The sequence below is a fragment of the Phalacrocorax aristotelis genome, chromosome 9 (genome assembly GCF_949628215.1).
Source record: "Phalacrocorax aristotelis chromosome 9, bGulAri2.1, whole genome shotgun sequence".
In the NCBI taxonomy this organism is placed as follows: Eukaryota; Metazoa; Chordata; class Aves; order Suliformes; family Phalacrocoracidae; genus Phalacrocorax; species Phalacrocorax aristotelis.
The window spans coordinates 2199221-2214975 of record NC_134284.1 but is presented as its reverse complement, the minus strand read 5'-3'; the positions used below and the strand labels follow the sequence as shown (position 1 = coordinate 2214975).

General features: G+C 44.0%; 1 protein-coding gene across 1 annotated transcript; it reads left to right on the top strand.

Annotated features, from left to right (window-relative positions):
- The first annotated feature begins 597 nt into the window (after nucleotides 1-597).
- Nucleotides 598-15477, top strand: THBS1 (thrombospondin 1). The gene is made up of 22 exons (XM_075103204.1): nucleotides 598-765; nucleotides 928-1022; nucleotides 1777-2354; nucleotides 2909-2984; nucleotides 3232-3428; nucleotides 3615-3740; nucleotides 5288-5381; nucleotides 5701-5874; nucleotides 6254-6430; nucleotides 6739-6912; nucleotides 7100-7227; nucleotides 7346-7498; nucleotides 8012-8230; nucleotides 8811-8918; nucleotides 9300-9459; nucleotides 9847-9965; nucleotides 11618-11852; nucleotides 12190-12417; nucleotides 12573-12844; nucleotides 13251-13348; nucleotides 13458-13597; nucleotides 14299-15477. Exons 2-22 carry the CDS (start codon nucleotides 953-955, stop codon nucleotides 14304-14306), a joined length of 3534 nt encoding a protein of 1177 aa, XP_074959305.1. The 5' UTR covers nucleotides 598-765; nucleotides 928-952; the 3' UTR covers nucleotides 14307-15477.
- Nucleotides 15478-15755: the final 278 nt, after the last annotated feature.

The window sequence follows — 15755 nt, the reverse complement described above, 5'->3', positions numbered from 1 at the left end:
GCGAGGCAGCCGGAGGCGGCGGTTTGGGCACACCTCCCCGCTCCGTCCCGCCGGCGGGCACCTACGGCGGGCTGCGGCCCCTGACAGCAGGGCCGGGACGCCCTCACCCCTCCGCGCCGGGCCGAGTCAAGGGGCCGGCGGGCAGGGCTGGGGCGTAGGGCGAGCAGCGGGACGGGCGCGGAGCGGCGGCGAAGGGGTGCCGGGGTGGTTCGCCTGCAGGCTCGGGGGACGAGTGGCCCCGCCGCGGCCCCCCGCTGCCGGCGGGGAAGGCGACAGGGAGCCGCCGGCGTCTCGCCCGGCGCAGGGCCTTGGGCGCCAAGCGCCGTACGAGCTCGTGGGGCGCCCCCAAGTGGCGCGGACGGGCGCGGCGCCGACCGGCGGCAGCCCTCTCCCCCGGCCGGCGGCTGCGGCTGCGGCTGCGGCTGCGGCTGCGGCGGCGGGCCCGTCCCCCTCCCCGCCCCCCGGGCGGCCCCTGAGGAGAGCTGCCCCCGGCCGCGGAGCCGCCCGCCTCCCGCTTCCTGCCCCGCCGCCGCTGATTGGCCCGCCGCGCCCCGAGGAATGCGAGCCGCCCTTTAAAGGCGAGCGCGGCGCCCGCCGCCCGCAGTGCCCTGGCAGCGCCGCCGCCGCCGCTAATCGCCGCCGCAGACCGGGACCCACCGCGCCGGTCGCTATCCGTCCCTCGCCGGGGCTGCCCGAGGATATTAGTCGCCGGTACCCGGAGGAGCGGGAGGCCGGCGCTGCCCGCCCGGATCGCTCTCCCCGCAGGTAAGTGCTGAAGCGGCGCCCGCCGTTGCCCCGGTCGGCGGGGGGCGCCTGCCCCGTCCCCGCTGCCTCCGTGGAGAGCCTTGGGAGCCGCCGGCGCGCCGGGCGGTGGGTCCTGGGTGCGACGGCAGCGCCGTGACTCTCCTCCCTTGTGCCCGTCCCCAGGCTGGTGCAGAGACAGACCTTGGCCATGGGGGAAGCGGCTGTTCTCCTCCTCCTCCTCTTCGTGCTCGGCGCCTCGGAGGCCAAGCGCACGGCAGGTAAGACCAGCTCTGTGCTGGTGCTCGGAGCAGTCGGGGAAGGGGGGGGGGGGTTTAAAAAAAAAAAAAACATGCAAACCTCCTCCTTGTTGTCTCTGTAGGCAGCTGAAATTGTGCTCGGTAGTGAAGAGCTCTAAAGCTTTCCGTGAACAAAAACTTTTTAACCTGAGCAGCAGGTAGTTGGGAACAGGAAACTTTCTCTCGTGGAATTTGTGTAACCTTCAGAATTAGACATGCAGAGACTCCAGGACTTGACTGTGTACCTGGTCGACCTCTGTGTGAGGCAGAGGACAGGAGGAGCATGATGTAGGAACTGGATGAAGGAAGGAATGGGGCCGTAGGCTGCCCTCGTGGTGCTACAGAGAGGCTGCTACCGTGCTTTCTGTCACCTAGCTGGGCTAAGCAAGCTCACTGTGGTAGCCTAGCATAGCAGTGTTGCATCTGGGCTTCTGCTGTTCATTTCTCCTCTGCCAGAGTCTAATGAGGTGCCAAACGGCCACTACCTTTGCGTGTCAACAGGTACCTGGCACTCCTGTGCTGACTGGCTCCTGCACAGGAATGCACACGTACTGCTGCGGGGCAGCTCCCGGTGGGACTGCATACCATCAGAGCCGCTGTCTGTGCTCTGATGTGGGGTGCTGTACCTCCTGTGAGATGCACTGTGAGCCGGTATGTTAAGCAATGCTGGGAGATATGTACCTACCCAGCCTCATCTTGTTCCCTGCTCATGATATGTGTTTGGATCTCTCTTCAGAGTCCAGGACCGATGATAACAGCGTCTTTGATCTCTTTGAACTCATTGGTTTCATTCGGAAGGGAGCTGGGCGTCGGGCACCTGGGGTGCACCTGGTGAAGGGACCAGAATCCTCCAGCCCTGCTTATCGCATTGAAGACGCCAGTCGCATCCCTCCTGTCCCTGACTCCAAGTTCCAAGACTTATTAGATGCCATCCATGCTGAGAAGGGCTTCATCCTCCTGGCCACTCTCCGGCAAGCCAAGAAGAGTAGAGGCACACTACTATCTGTGGAACAGAAAGATGGCTCTGGTCATGTCTTCAGTTTAGTATCAAATGGCAAGGCAGGCACCCTGGACCTGAGCCTTTCTGGTGATGGCAAGCAGCAGTTGGTGTCAGTAGAGGATGCCTTGCTAGCTACAGGACACTGGAAGAATATTACCCTGTTTGTACAGGAGGACCGGGCTCAGCTATATGTGGGGTGTGAGAAAATGGAGAATGCTGAACTAGACATCCCCATCCAGAACATCTTCACTAAGGACCTGGCCAGCAGTGCCAGGCTCCGTGTTGCCAAAGGGGGAGTCAATGACAATTTCCAGGTAAGACTTTCACTTATCTTTTTGCCTGGTATTTCCAGTCATGTGCCTTGAAGGTGCATAAGCTACTTGACCAGCCTAAATTGCTAAAAAGACATGGGTAATAGGGAGAAAGGGTTCTGCCACTGACTGGTTTGTGTACATCCAATATGGACCACCTCTCAATCCACTAAACTTTAACAATGGAGTTTGAAGGGTGAAGCATTAGACTTGCAGGGATAGAACTTTCTGCAGCAATAAAGCGGCACAGAAGCTTCTGACCAGGTAGTTGTAGCTTCATTGCCTAGCTGCTTATACGAGGTTCAGAAATTCATGGAGATTTTTTCTTCCTGCCTGGAGAGTTGCCAGTTTCCTTGTGGTCAAGGATGAGAATGTTAGGAAGCAGGGCTTGTTATTATTAAGGAGAATGAAGCAACATGTTTCACTTTGCCATCTGTCATGAAATTACTCTTAATGATCTTATATGACCTTAGGTGCCGACAGGCTCTCTCCATGTATATTGTACTTCTTTCCCTTGCAGTTGCTGCAAGTAGCTGTAATTCTTCCTCTGTCCACAGGGACTGCTGCAGAATGTGCGGTTTGTGTTTGGAACAACTCTGGAAACTATCCTGAGGAACAAAGGCTGCTCCAGCTGTAAGTTTGCAATCTTCTGAATCCAATGACCTATTAAAAATAAGATTCCTCATTACATTAGAAAGACAAGTTGAAACAGAACTCGGAAGTATGCTGAAATGCAGATCCGCATTGCATAAGAAATAAGATTATATTTCTGCAGGCACTCTAATGAATCTGGTGTCAGCTGTTTAGCAGGTGTTACCCTGGAATGATAAATGCACGTGGTAAAAAATGCATTCACTTCATGTGTGTTTTTGTCTCTTAGCCACTAGTGCAATCATTACTTTGGACAACCCCATCAATGGCTCCAGCCCAGCTATCCGCACTAATTATATCGGCCATAAAACAAAGGACATCCAAGCAGTCTGTGGTTTTTCCTGTGATGAACTAACAAATATGTTTGTGGAACTGCAAGGGCTCCGGTCCATGGTTACAACACTTCAAGACAGAGTTCGCAAAGTGGTGAGTGTTGGTTAAATTCATGGTACTTTTCATTAACTGGCACTTAGTGGATGAATTATAACCTGTCATTAGAGAGCCTGGATAAAAAGTAATAACTTTATGCCTTCCTTTTGTGGAAAAGTATGTTTTCTCTATTAACTTCTAAATATCTTCTCTCTGCTTCTCTCCCCTGCCTCCCCCTGCAAGACTGAAGAAAATGAACTCATTGCCAAAGTGGTCCAGATCACTCCTGGAGTATGCATTCATAATGGAATCTTGCACAAAAATAAAGAAGAGTGGACTATTGACAGCTGCACTGAATGTACCTGCCAGGTAATATTCTTCACATTCATAAATCCTCTGTATATAAATTCATGAGTTGAAATTAACAGATATTTCTAAATGACATTCTTTGTTTAGAAAGAGTGAATCCTACAGAACTGGACATACTAAAATAGCCAGCAGTATTCAGTTTATTTCATCCTTCTATAGACATCTGGTATAATGGAAGCTTTCATACAGTGTTACAATAGCAGTAGTTTAGAAAATTATACAAAACATGACTCTGATACAGCTGTTAGCACACTTTTAGTCCCTTAATTTGGGGAATGCCTGTGTTCTTTAAAAAAGCCAATGAGTAAACTAGTACTATAAATTTGTTCTATTGACACTGACTTCGATCAGCTTTGCTCTCTGGAATACTTTAGATCCACCTTCTGTTCTTGCTGAATGTCCTGTTGGCTCAGTAGGAAAAGACATTCTAGTACTCAGTAAAGGCTCTCGACAAACCTAGGGGTGTTTATCTAACAAATGCTTCTAGCTCTGTCCTATTAGCTGTTACAGATTAATGGAACAGCAATCCCTTCTGGATTTCAGTTTAGCTGTTTAAATCCCAGGATTACCTGGGAAGATATTTATGCTTTGTGTTCCCCCTTCTGTGGAATGTTGTAAAAGTACACCAAAACATACAGTTTCAGTTTCTCTAAACTCTTTGCTTGTTCCCTTTAACTGTATGTATACCTTAGCAAAAGCATCTTGGAGTACCAGTCTACCAAAGAGCAGGTTAACTAGCCTGCTGCTGTTTAGAAACTAAAGGCTGAGTATTTGTACACATGCAACCCAAGGCATCTCACCAAGTTCTACACCTGCTTCTACACATCTCTATATCTTTTGTCTTGTAGTCAGCAGATGATACTGTGACTTCGGCATTTGCCTCTTTTTACCAACCCTCTTACTCAATGTTAGCTGTAATTACCTTAATGTAGTAGTTTGCTCAGGGAGATTAAAAACAGCAATCATGAGAGCATTCTTCTGACCAAGCTGCTACCTTCAAGAAGCAAAACTACAGGCTGCCCTTTAGCTCTCATTGAGGTTGGGGGTGGGTGTTCTTACCCTGCCTGCTTGGCTTAAAGATCAAAGACCTCTAAGTACAAGTTATAGAGTTCATGGCTCTTGAGCAGAGTCCACTAAACTCATTTTATCTTTACCATATAATCAGCTTAAGTCCATATTAACTGAAAAGAAAGTTGGCTTCTCATTCTTGTTTCATTCCCTTGAAGTCTGGCCTTATACTTTAGGTATCACGTGGTAGTCTCTTACTGTAGCCAGAATCTGGTAGCTACTCTTGATCAGCTCCTGCAAAACCAAAATACTTCTGCTCGTGACTAAAAAATAACAGGTGAGAATGGGAACAAGATGAAATTTGACTAAAAATACCTGGGACTACCCTTAGGTTGTATTAGTTCTAAATGCAAGGGTCTTTGCTTTAGATGTGCTATTCAGTCTTTAAGTTCTGCAGGAAAGATCTCTTTAGGATTTAACCAGACTCAGACATTGTTTGTATTCCACTTGCTTATTGCAATTGTCACAATTCCTCATAGAACTCTGCCACTATATGTCGGAAAGTGTCCTGTCCTCTCATGCCTTGTTCCAATGCCACTGTGCCTGATGGGGAGTGCTGCCCCCGATGTTGGCGTAAGTACCTAACACCTTCAACTTCTGTTGTAGTTGGCTGCATCTAGCTAGATGCATACTGCTCTAAAGTATACCACAACTGGATAGAACACTGCACCACTGGAGTAAGGTTGACCTGATGCCTCTTTGAGGTTAATCACTTTGGTGATGCATGTGAGCACTGAAACATTTGAGTTTATGGCTCTTATCTTGTACAAGAAAGGAAGATGCATGCGGCTTTTGAGGACAGTTGTGTCCTTTTTTGTGGAGAGAGGGGTGGGAGAAAAGACTGTAAAAACCACATACCGGGAGTCTTATTTAGAGCTGTATCCCTCTGCAGCTAGCGACTATGCAGATGATGGATGGTCTCCTTGGTCTGAATGGACTTCATGTTCTGTGACCTGTGGGAATGGGATTCAGCAGAGAGGGCGGTCCTGTGACAGTCTCAATAACCGCTGTGAAGGATCTTCTGTACAGACTCGGACTTGCCACCTTCAAGAGTGTGATAAGAGATGTAAGTACTTAATCTACTCATACTGGTAATAAAACACAGACTGCTTTTATTGGCTTAATGTTAACAGCAAAGATTACCATGTAGCTCTTGCTGGGATGGATCACTGGCTTCTAGCTTTAAGGACTTAAGTGTATCAGGTAAAAGAGAGCAGGCGGTTAATGCAGTAAATAAGCATGTTTGGGCACTGCTCCCAGGGCAAAATTTGAGGCTGGTTTAGGTATGCAACTTCTCCAATGACAAACCAACTTGATCTGTGACGGTGCTGAGGCTATCCATGTATATGGAGTCTCTGGTACAGTTCTGGTACTGGCTGTGTCCGAAGTGCTGTGTAGCTGGAGTCTGTTCTTCAGAAAATCTAATAGACATCTCTTTCTTGTAGTTAAACAGGATGGTGGCTGGAGTCACTGGTCACCATGGTCATCGTGTTCTGTCACTTGTGGCACGGGCATCATCACTAGAATTCGTCTCTGCAATTCTCCAGTACCACAACTGAATGGCAAACCTTGTGAGGGTGAGGCAAGAGAAAACAAACCCTGCCAGAAAGATCCTTGCCCAAGTAAGTGTGTCCAGGTGGTAACTACTATTTGGTAGCTTAAATGGTGAACTTCTTGAGTAGTTGCTCTGTAATCTAGTTGAAGTAATCCCTTCTCTTTAAACTTAGAGGTGGGCTAGGTAAAATATCACAGGTTAGTTTTAGATGAAACTGAACTGTTTTCCATGGCTCTTCCATGGAGTCCATTAGTTCTGTCACTTATGTCTGAATAATTTCTGAAGTGCTGTCACTATGAAAGTCCTGAGTCAGGTAGAAACTAGTTCTACCACTGAATTTCAAGCTACACACTTCTAAATTCTGTCTCCCTTTAGTTAATGGCAATTGGGGACCATGGTCTCCATGGGATGCTTGCACAGTGACATGTGGAGGAGGACTTCAAAAACGTAGCCGTCTCTGCAATAATCCTGAGCCACAGTACGGTGGGAAGACTTGTGTAGGTGAAGCCAGAGGGACTCAGGTCTGCAATAAACAGGACTGTCCAATTGGTGAGTAACCATTCTCCCATAAACATCTGGAGGTTGCAGACAATCTTAAACACTGATTAAAAAATCTGACATAAGTCTGTACAACACAGGTGCTAGAAGTTTAAACCAGCATATCGGCCAAATACAGTACTGCAGCAGCATGGTAAGTGTCCCTTGTCTTAACTTGTCTTTCTGGTTTGTTTCTCAGATGGGTGCCTGTCTAATCCCTGCTTTGCAGGGACTACATGTACCAGCTCCCCTGATGGTTCCTGGAAGTGTGGCACCTGTCCTGCTGGCTACCATGGTGATGGTGTTCACTGCCAAGATATTGATGAGGTAAGAAGACTAGCATTTGCTCTTTGACAGGGAGTGACAGAAAATGGGAAGGGAGAATAAAATCCTGGTTGTTATAACACTAACTGTTGTTCTCCTCCATCTCAAACTCTTATTTCAGTGCAAAGAGGTTCAAGATGCCTGCTTTGTCTTCAATGGAGTGCACAGGTGTGAGAACACTGAACCCGGCTACAACTGTCTGCCATGTCCACCACGTTTCACTGGTTCACAGCCATTTGGTCGCAGTGTTGAGGATGCCATGGCTAACAAACAGGTATTGTCATCTTGAGAATTGTTCTGGGTTATGAAATCTCAGTTTTTAAACAACAAAAACCACCTATGCATTTTGGGGAAAAAGGATTTGTTACATTTAATAAAACATCCTTTTCTGATTTGGAACAAGAGGAGCATTCAGCAGTTTCTACTGGAGCTCAAAATGAGTTTTAAAAATCACTGTCCTCCTCAGCCATGGAGGGTTCAGACGCTATACATAATTTTAGGAGAGTAACTTAATCAGTGTTCATTTATGATCCAACAGTATGTGCCTTAGATATTTTAGTGCTTGGTTCCATTTGAAAATAAACAAGGCTTGAACAAGAAAAATAATTAGTGCTAAGACTGCTACTGCAGTTGGGGAGTAGAAGAAACTAATGTATGAGGCTTTTCTCTGTTTGAAAGATCTCTGATCAAAACAAGCATGTCCTCCCTATGTTTTATTTAAATCTCTGGGGAAAAATGGAGGGTAAAAAGATGTTTCCAGTGGATTTAATTTCTCCGTGGTCTCTAGGTCTGCAAGCCACGTAATCCCTGCACAGATGGAACACATGACTGCAACAAGAATGCCAAATGTAATTACCTTGGCCACTTCAGTGACCCCATGTATCGCTGTGAATGTAAACCAGGCTATGCTGGCAATGGCATAATCTGTGGAGAAGACACTGACTTGGATGGATGGCCAAATGAGAACCTTGTTTGTGTTGCCAATGCCACTTACCACTGTAAAAAAGTAAGTTTATCCTGTTTTCCCTTCTACTGTTGTAACAGCCTGTCTGTCTGAGAAATATACAAAACATGTTAGGTTTGAGGTATAAAGCAAACTTCTATCTAGTTAGAGCTATTAAACTATCCTGTCTGCAAAAAAAAGTGGTAAAAAAAATTTGTGTAGGGTTATCATTGCCAAGGTATTGCTAGGTTGCTTTTGCTGTTGCTTTAGATATTCCTGCAATATAGAGGGAAAAAATGAAGCCTGACACAATTATAAATGTTTGTTATAAATGTTCTAGGAAGACTCTAGTTTAGGCTACACCTAAATCAGCTTTGCTCTGACAAATATTTATCTCCAGGGGAAGAAAATGAGTAAGACTCTCAAAAGCAGCCAAATCATTTGTTTTAAAAAGTATTTGACCTCTAGCTTTCTAAGACTTACCCCCACAGTAATGACTAGCTAAAATGGAGAGAATTACAGTAAGATAACACCTACCTGATTGAGGTATTATAATTTTTGTCTAACGATTAGATCTTACCTGCTAAAACCTTTGTTGTAATCATGCCAGGAGTAAACAATCTATATACTTTTTCCTTCCTAGGATAACTGCCCTAATCTGCCCAACTCTGGGCAGGAAGACTATGACAAGGATGGGATTGGTGATGCCTGTGACAGCGATGATGATGATGATGGTATTCCTGATGACCGGGTAAGACAACACAAAAGAACAGCCTTTGAGAATGTAGCTCTGCTGTTCCCCTTCCAAAGGCTGGGGTCTAGCTTCTGACCTTAATCTTGAGGACCACAGGAAATTACTGGCACTGACAGCTATCCTAGGAACCTTTAAATATGCGTAACCATGCAGACAAACTTTCTGCAGCTGGCTGAGCTTTGGAAGTGAATCTTCACTTTTATTCAGCCATTCCCATACTCATGCAAGCAACGGGGTGTTTACAGATTGAAGCATTCCAGTTTTAACTGTTTCCCTGCCTTTCATTTTTGCCTTCATACAGCAGTACAAGCATAAGCAGAATCTGGTTAAAGCTTTAATTTGACTCTTTTTAAATCATGACTTTTCTTGCTCTTGCAGGACAACTGTCCATTCATCTACAACCCCCAGCAGTACGATTATGACAGGGATGATGTTGGAGACCGCTGTGATAACTGCCCCTATAATCACAATCCTGATCAAACTGACACTGACAACAATGGAGAAGGAGATGCATGTGCAGTGGATATTGATGGAGATGGTAGGTGGCTCCTTTAGATGGTTTTCTAGACACAGATTGATCGGATATACCCAATGTACCACTGACTACTAGATTTTCATCCCTGAACACACAAAAGTTCTCCTCTGGTTGTTTCAGGACATGAAGACTACTGAAGTAACTGTTACAGATAATGGGAATCTGCTTTGAAATACACACATTTTGGCACAGTTAAACTCTAGCTCTACTCTTGCAGGCAGTAAGAACAGAAGTGTGTGGCAGAGCTAGTGATGAGTCAAGTTTCAAAGCTTTCAAATGCTGCTCAAAATGCTTTCAGAAACACATAAAGAAGCATGTGGTGGCTTCATACGGTCCTTTGCAGCATTTACATGTCTGATTTTCATTCATGAACTCTCCTTAATTTTGCAGGGGTCCTTAATGAAAGGGACAACTGCCAATATGTCTACAATGTAGACCAGAGAGATACAGACTTGGATGGTGTTGGAGATCAGTGTGATAACTGTCCGCTGGAACACAATCCTGACCAGGTAGGGGACTTGCATTATATAAATAGAAGACTGGTATTATAAAAAAAGTATAGTATGTTGTGTATTGCAAAAAAATTCTCAAACAAGAAGTTACAGCTTAAATTTGGCTTGCCACAAACTATTCTTATTAATCTGCCAAATGGTGCCTTTATCAACATGCCCTCACAGTTCAAACAGCTGCTAGTAATTTCTGAAAAGAAACTCTAGTGAAGATCTGGGAGACTACTGTGTGTACTTGTCTCTTAGAAATGTTTACATTTTGTAGTTTTGTCAGTGGTCATCCTCATAGTGAGGACATGGAATTCCTGGGAGCACTGTATGAAATCTAGGCAGGTAGGAACTACCTTCTTTATAGCCGCTAGTGCTGTGGTCACTTAAACACAAAGTCACTCTTCAAACTTTGTCCTTAAGTTTGAAATGGCTGCATGTCAACAGTAACTTTTCTACCAGTAAGCTGAAGGCAGCACAGGTTGCTTTTCTTGAAGGAAAAAGTACCTTCTGACACTCTTTAAAATTGCCCTTAAAAATCTAGGTACATCCAGCCTCTCACACAACTTACTAGTTCCAGAATGTTTGAAGGCAGAAGTAAATAAAGCCTGTGCCATCCTGTCAAGTGTAAGTCTAAGTTGAATAGCTTCAGGGACATAACTGGAATGTCTGAAGGCTTAGAAAAGCTGTTGCAAATCAGTGGAATCTAGCATAGTATACTCATGTAGCCTAAAAGCAGGGTTACTTGAAGGATTCAAACAGATAATATAAAATGTCTTAGTCTTTGTTTGCTTTACTACTTTGCCACCTAAGGGTGGAAAACTGAAGATACTTTCAGGCAACGTTTTTCTTAACACTTTGAAACATATTAATATAAGACTCTAATGGTTTTTCAAATGCTTCTAATCAATTTTGTCAAGAAACCGTGTAGACTTCAAATGGCAGAATGAGTAGCTATTCAAACTGTGTGGTATGCTTTCTGTCTACATGAACACCAAGGTCACACACTGATGTTGACAAGACTAGACTAAACCTTGAGACAGCCTCATGGACGACTGGATTTTTTTTCCTTATTTCAAGAGCTGACTAAGCAAATTACTGGCTAAAATATGTGATCAGCAAGCACAGCAGTTCATGCAGTCTTTGAGCACTAAGGGAATAATAGTCTTGACTGAGTCAGAGGGCATGAAGAGTATTATAGGCTTTTATCATAAAAAAACCCTTATGATATGGTGTGGAAGCTGTAAAACTGAGACTTGTTAGGCTATGTTTTGATGTTACAATCTCTACTGGCTAGGTAGAGAGTATTCCCACACTTATCTGGCCCTTAGAACCAGGGACCTGCCAGAGAAGGTGGGAGGTAAAGGTGTTCAGTATGGTAGACTAGTGACAGAAGAGTCACGTGGAGAAAGGGAGAAGAGAAGCTGATGACCACACAGCTTTCTGCTGCTGTGGCTTCGAATTAAAACCAGGGCAACACTAAAGCAGCCCAAAAGCAGTTAGCACAGGCAGCTTTAAGCATATATTAATCCTAATACCTCACTACATCCATCTTTACTCCTGCTAAAGCAAACAGAAATCCCAGTTAATTCTAGCTATTAAGACTCCTATTTCAGCCTTTAAGTGGCTTTTTATAACATTCTTTTATTTTTTCCTTTTCTTAGGAAGATGCTGATTCTGACCGCATAGGTGATCAGTGTGACAACAACCAGGACATAGATGAAGACGGCCATCAAAATAATCTTGATAACTGCCCCTATGTGCCCAATGCCAATCAAGCAGACCATGACAAGGATGGAAAAGGTGACGCCTGTGACCACGATGATGATAATGATGGTATCCCTGATGACAAAGATAACTGCAGATTGGTTGCCAACCCTGATCAAGCTGATTCTGATGGTAAGATGGCCAGTATCATAGTATTACTTCAAGAGTATCTTCCAATAGTTTGGTGCTATATTTTTGGACAAAACCTCCAAGTAACAAAAAGATAGAATATCTGTACTGTTACAGTGCTCCTCAGGAGTAAGGAGCAATGTGAAAATGACCACGTGTCCAACTTATTCCTAAGTCACTGGGTGAAAAGGCATTTATACAGTAGCTGTTGTGGCTTCTGTAGTGTCTGACTGCTCAGGTACTGCTGGCAGACATCTGCAATTAAGATTTCAACCCAAGTTGTAAGACTTGAAAGCAAACACAATGGTGATATAATGGTGAAATTACTTCTCTCCTGCAGGTGATGGACGTGGAGATGCTTGCAAAGATGACTTTGACCAAGACAGTGTGCCAGACATTGATGATATCTGCCCTGAAAATGTGGACATCAGTGAGACTGACTTCCGAAAATTTCAGATGATTCCCCTGGATCCCAAAGGAACATCCCAAAATGATCCAAACTGGGTTGTTCGTCACCAGGGTAAAGAGCTGGTTCAGACAGTCAACTGTGACCCTGGCCTTGCAGTTGGTAAGGGAAAATGTTAACTGTAACAAGCATTATGCTGTTGGTTGTCTTGTGGTTGGGGGGTGTGGGGAGGAGGAGAGCCTGAGAAACTATTACGGAATTGTTCAAGAATTGTAAAAGAACAGTGCCTAAAACTTGCTCTTTTAATACCCGCATAGGTTTTGATGAATTCAATGCTGTGGACTTCAGTGGCACCTTCTTCATCAATACAGAAAGGGATGATGATTATGCTGGCTTTGTGTTTGGCTACCAATCTAGCAGTCGCTTCTATGTTGTCATGTGGAAACAGATCACCCAGTCCTACTGGGACTCAACGCCAACCAAAGCTCAAGGCTACTCAGGCCTCTCCATCAAAGTTGTGAATTCCACCACCGGTCCAGGAGAACACCTTCGTAATGCTCTGTGGCACACAGGCAACACTCCTGGCCAGGTAAGAGATGCACTTTGATAACTGCTCTTCTGCACTGTAAGGCAGGCTGTTCTTCCAACAAGTTGAACGCTTACAGGGGGGGTGTGTGCATGCTGATCAGAATAGCATAGTCTTCTTGGCAAAGACCAATAACTTTGTAATTATCCCCAATCATGCAAAATACTGTACAATAAAACAGGATTGCATGCTGCAGACAGGCTTTCCAGCAGCAGTGAATCTGTTGTTTCTGGAATTGGGGAGTAGTTTCCTATTTACATATTTAAAAGTAAATTTAAATGCAGTTGACTTCAAGAGCCTAATGATTTACTTTAAGGCTTAACTAGTCAAAATGATTAAGGCACCTTCATGTCAAAGTAATAGCTGTTATCTGAGGCCTTTGGTTAATAAAAAAAATATTCTTTCATAGGTGAGAACTTTGTGGCATGACCCTCGTCACATAGGCTGGAAAGACTTCACTGCATACAGATGGCGTCTTAGCCATAGACCAAAGACTGGTTACATCAGGTGAGCGTAATCCTTTTATCTTAAGCAATTATCACAAGAGAAGTGGATGTCTGTAAAGATGAGCCTAGCAGAAGCTTGTCAAAGATGGCTGACCTATTGTCCCTTTTAGGGTTGTAATGTATGAAGGGAAGAAAATCATGGCAGACTCAGGACCAATCTACGATAAAACCTATGCTGGCGGCCGGCTAGGATTATTTGTCTTCTCTCAAGAAATGGTGTTCTTCTCGGATCTTAAATATGAATGCAGAGGTAAGGAAGACATTGTGTATGTAACAGATCCTATATAAATGAACTGGTTCAAGAAAGCTGCTTTCAAGAAAAATAGAATGGGTGAAGAAACAAGATCTAAGAGGGAGAGTTCATCCATGATCTTTCATGGTTTGATCTCAAGTGAATACTGCAGGCAGAAACAGAAGAACTTCTTGATAAATTTTATACATTTAAAAGTTTTAACTGTGAAGAGTTTAAAGTGTGCTTATAGCCCGTTATTTCAAAGTATCAGAAATCCCTCTTAAGTTCCAGATATTAAAAGTATCTTGAATCTCCTCTAGAATGCTGACTAGAATGAATCAATATAACTGACAAAGTCCAATGTGAAAATGCAAAATATTGACTTTAGCAAGAAAGAGATTAGCCTCTGATGTGCAAAAAAAAAAAAGAAACCACAAACTGATTTGCTTAAAAGCAATCAAAGTAGAAGCTTGTCCATATATTGCAGTCTTACAGTTTAGTAGGGGTAAGCACCTATGACTAGTTCCAGGTGCACTAGTCTTAAATTGTGACTTCTTTATGTAATGGTTATATAGACTAGGTTCTGAAGTCTAACTCAGGAAAGTACCAAAGCACTTTCGGGTTTTTTTACAAATGTCTCTAGGGATTAATGTCTTAGACATAATCATATATAATACACAGAAATATTTAAATATCTTAATTTTTTATTTTTTCCACAGATCCATAATAACAAGGTTATTGGATCCAGAGACTATTTAAAAATGCTGGTATTGCACCTTCTGAAACATTTAGCCTTACAAATCCTGGGACCATTATATTATTCCTTCCTTTATTCTTTCTGTATAAATGTGGACTCAAAACGCATGACCTGCCTCAAGAGAATGCTTTTGAGAGAATGGCAGTGAGAACATACTTGGTATCTGACCTCTGCTGAAGTGGAAGGAAACAATGTGTCTTGCAAATGAGAATTGTCTTCACTGAACAAGAACACTTCTTTCAGTAGGAAAGGGATTTGTTTGCTGTTTATCACAGTGCAGTGTCACTGCCTCCCTAACTGGAGGTCCCATGGAGTAGCATTTTGTAAAACGAACATCTTTGGATGTGCTGTGGACTACTTAAACTGAAGACCTTTCATTGTGTGGGGAAAAAGGGTTTTGGGTGGGAGGGTGAGCTCTTAAGTCTCTATTTTTCTTTATGGGGGAGAGGAATTTTCTTAATGAGGGCTGTGCTACCTTGGTTTACATCCATTTACTCTTGGAGAAATTATTATTTTATATGTCTTATTTCAGATGGAAACACAGCTTTTTACTCTATTTGTGGTGAGCTAGATCAGCTGCTCTAATACACAGGACAAAACAGATATCCTAAAACTGATTTCCACGGTGGGAGAGGGAAGAGGATAAAAATGGCACACTGGATCACATCAGCTTTGGGGGAACTGGGATGTACAATTAGATTCAGTTTTTTCCTGATTAGATGCAGATCTTACCTTTTTTTAAAATGTTTTATTTCAGATATGGTGCCAGAAAGCACCGCTATCTCAGCTAGCACTGTGCTGTCCTTCAGAAAACCAGCATGTGCTTTCACTTTCTATGGTTAAAAAGGCACAAAAACAACAGTAATGAAAACATTCCTTTTCTACATGCCATAGATGCTTTAAACCCCTCACTGCTTGGGAGGGGAGGGGAAGGGGCCTGTAGATAAAATACTGAAATTGTAGACTATTTATTATTACATATTCTTGATGTTACGACTGAGGGGTTATTGATTAAAACAACAAGAAATGCGTCAAGACTATCTGCCTAATCATTGTTACAAGTCTTCGTGACTAAGATTGTAAATACAGATTATTTATTAACTCTGTTCTATACTGAAACTACAGGGGTTTAGTTGAGGGGGGGGAAAAAAAAATCTCGTCTGGAGCAGATAGTGGTGTTGTGTTTGTAACGAAGAGTGGTCTTGCCATAAAGGTTTCAAGGTTGCAGGGAAAAGTGGTGGGGTGGGGAATGGGATGTTTGTTTTTCTCAGTCTGAGCTCAATGTTGGCTTTTCCTTTCTTTGTGCAAGGCAGGTGGTAGCCTGGCAGGCAGCAGTTCTGCAGTACTAAAACTCAAGTACCTTTAGGTGGTAGCAGTTCCTGTCTCATCCATAGTGCTACAGATGAGAGAATGCCATTT

What these genes read in the sequence shown, in the direction of transcription:
- THBS1 (XM_075103204.1), top strand. Translation starts at nt 953, where the DNA reads ATGGGGGAAGCGGCTGTTCTCCTCCTCCTCCTCTTCGTGCTCGGCGCC. An exon ending in ATGCCATGGCTAACAAACAG is followed by an intron (nt 7,499 to 8,011) that starts GTATTGTCATCT and finishes CGTGGTCTCTAG; the next exon opens with GTCTGCAAGCCACGTAATCC. An exon ending in CCAAAGACTGGTTACATCAG is followed by an intron (nt 13,349 to 13,457) that starts GTGAGCGTAATC and finishes TGTCCCTTTTAG; the next exon opens with GGTTGTAATGTATGAAGGGA.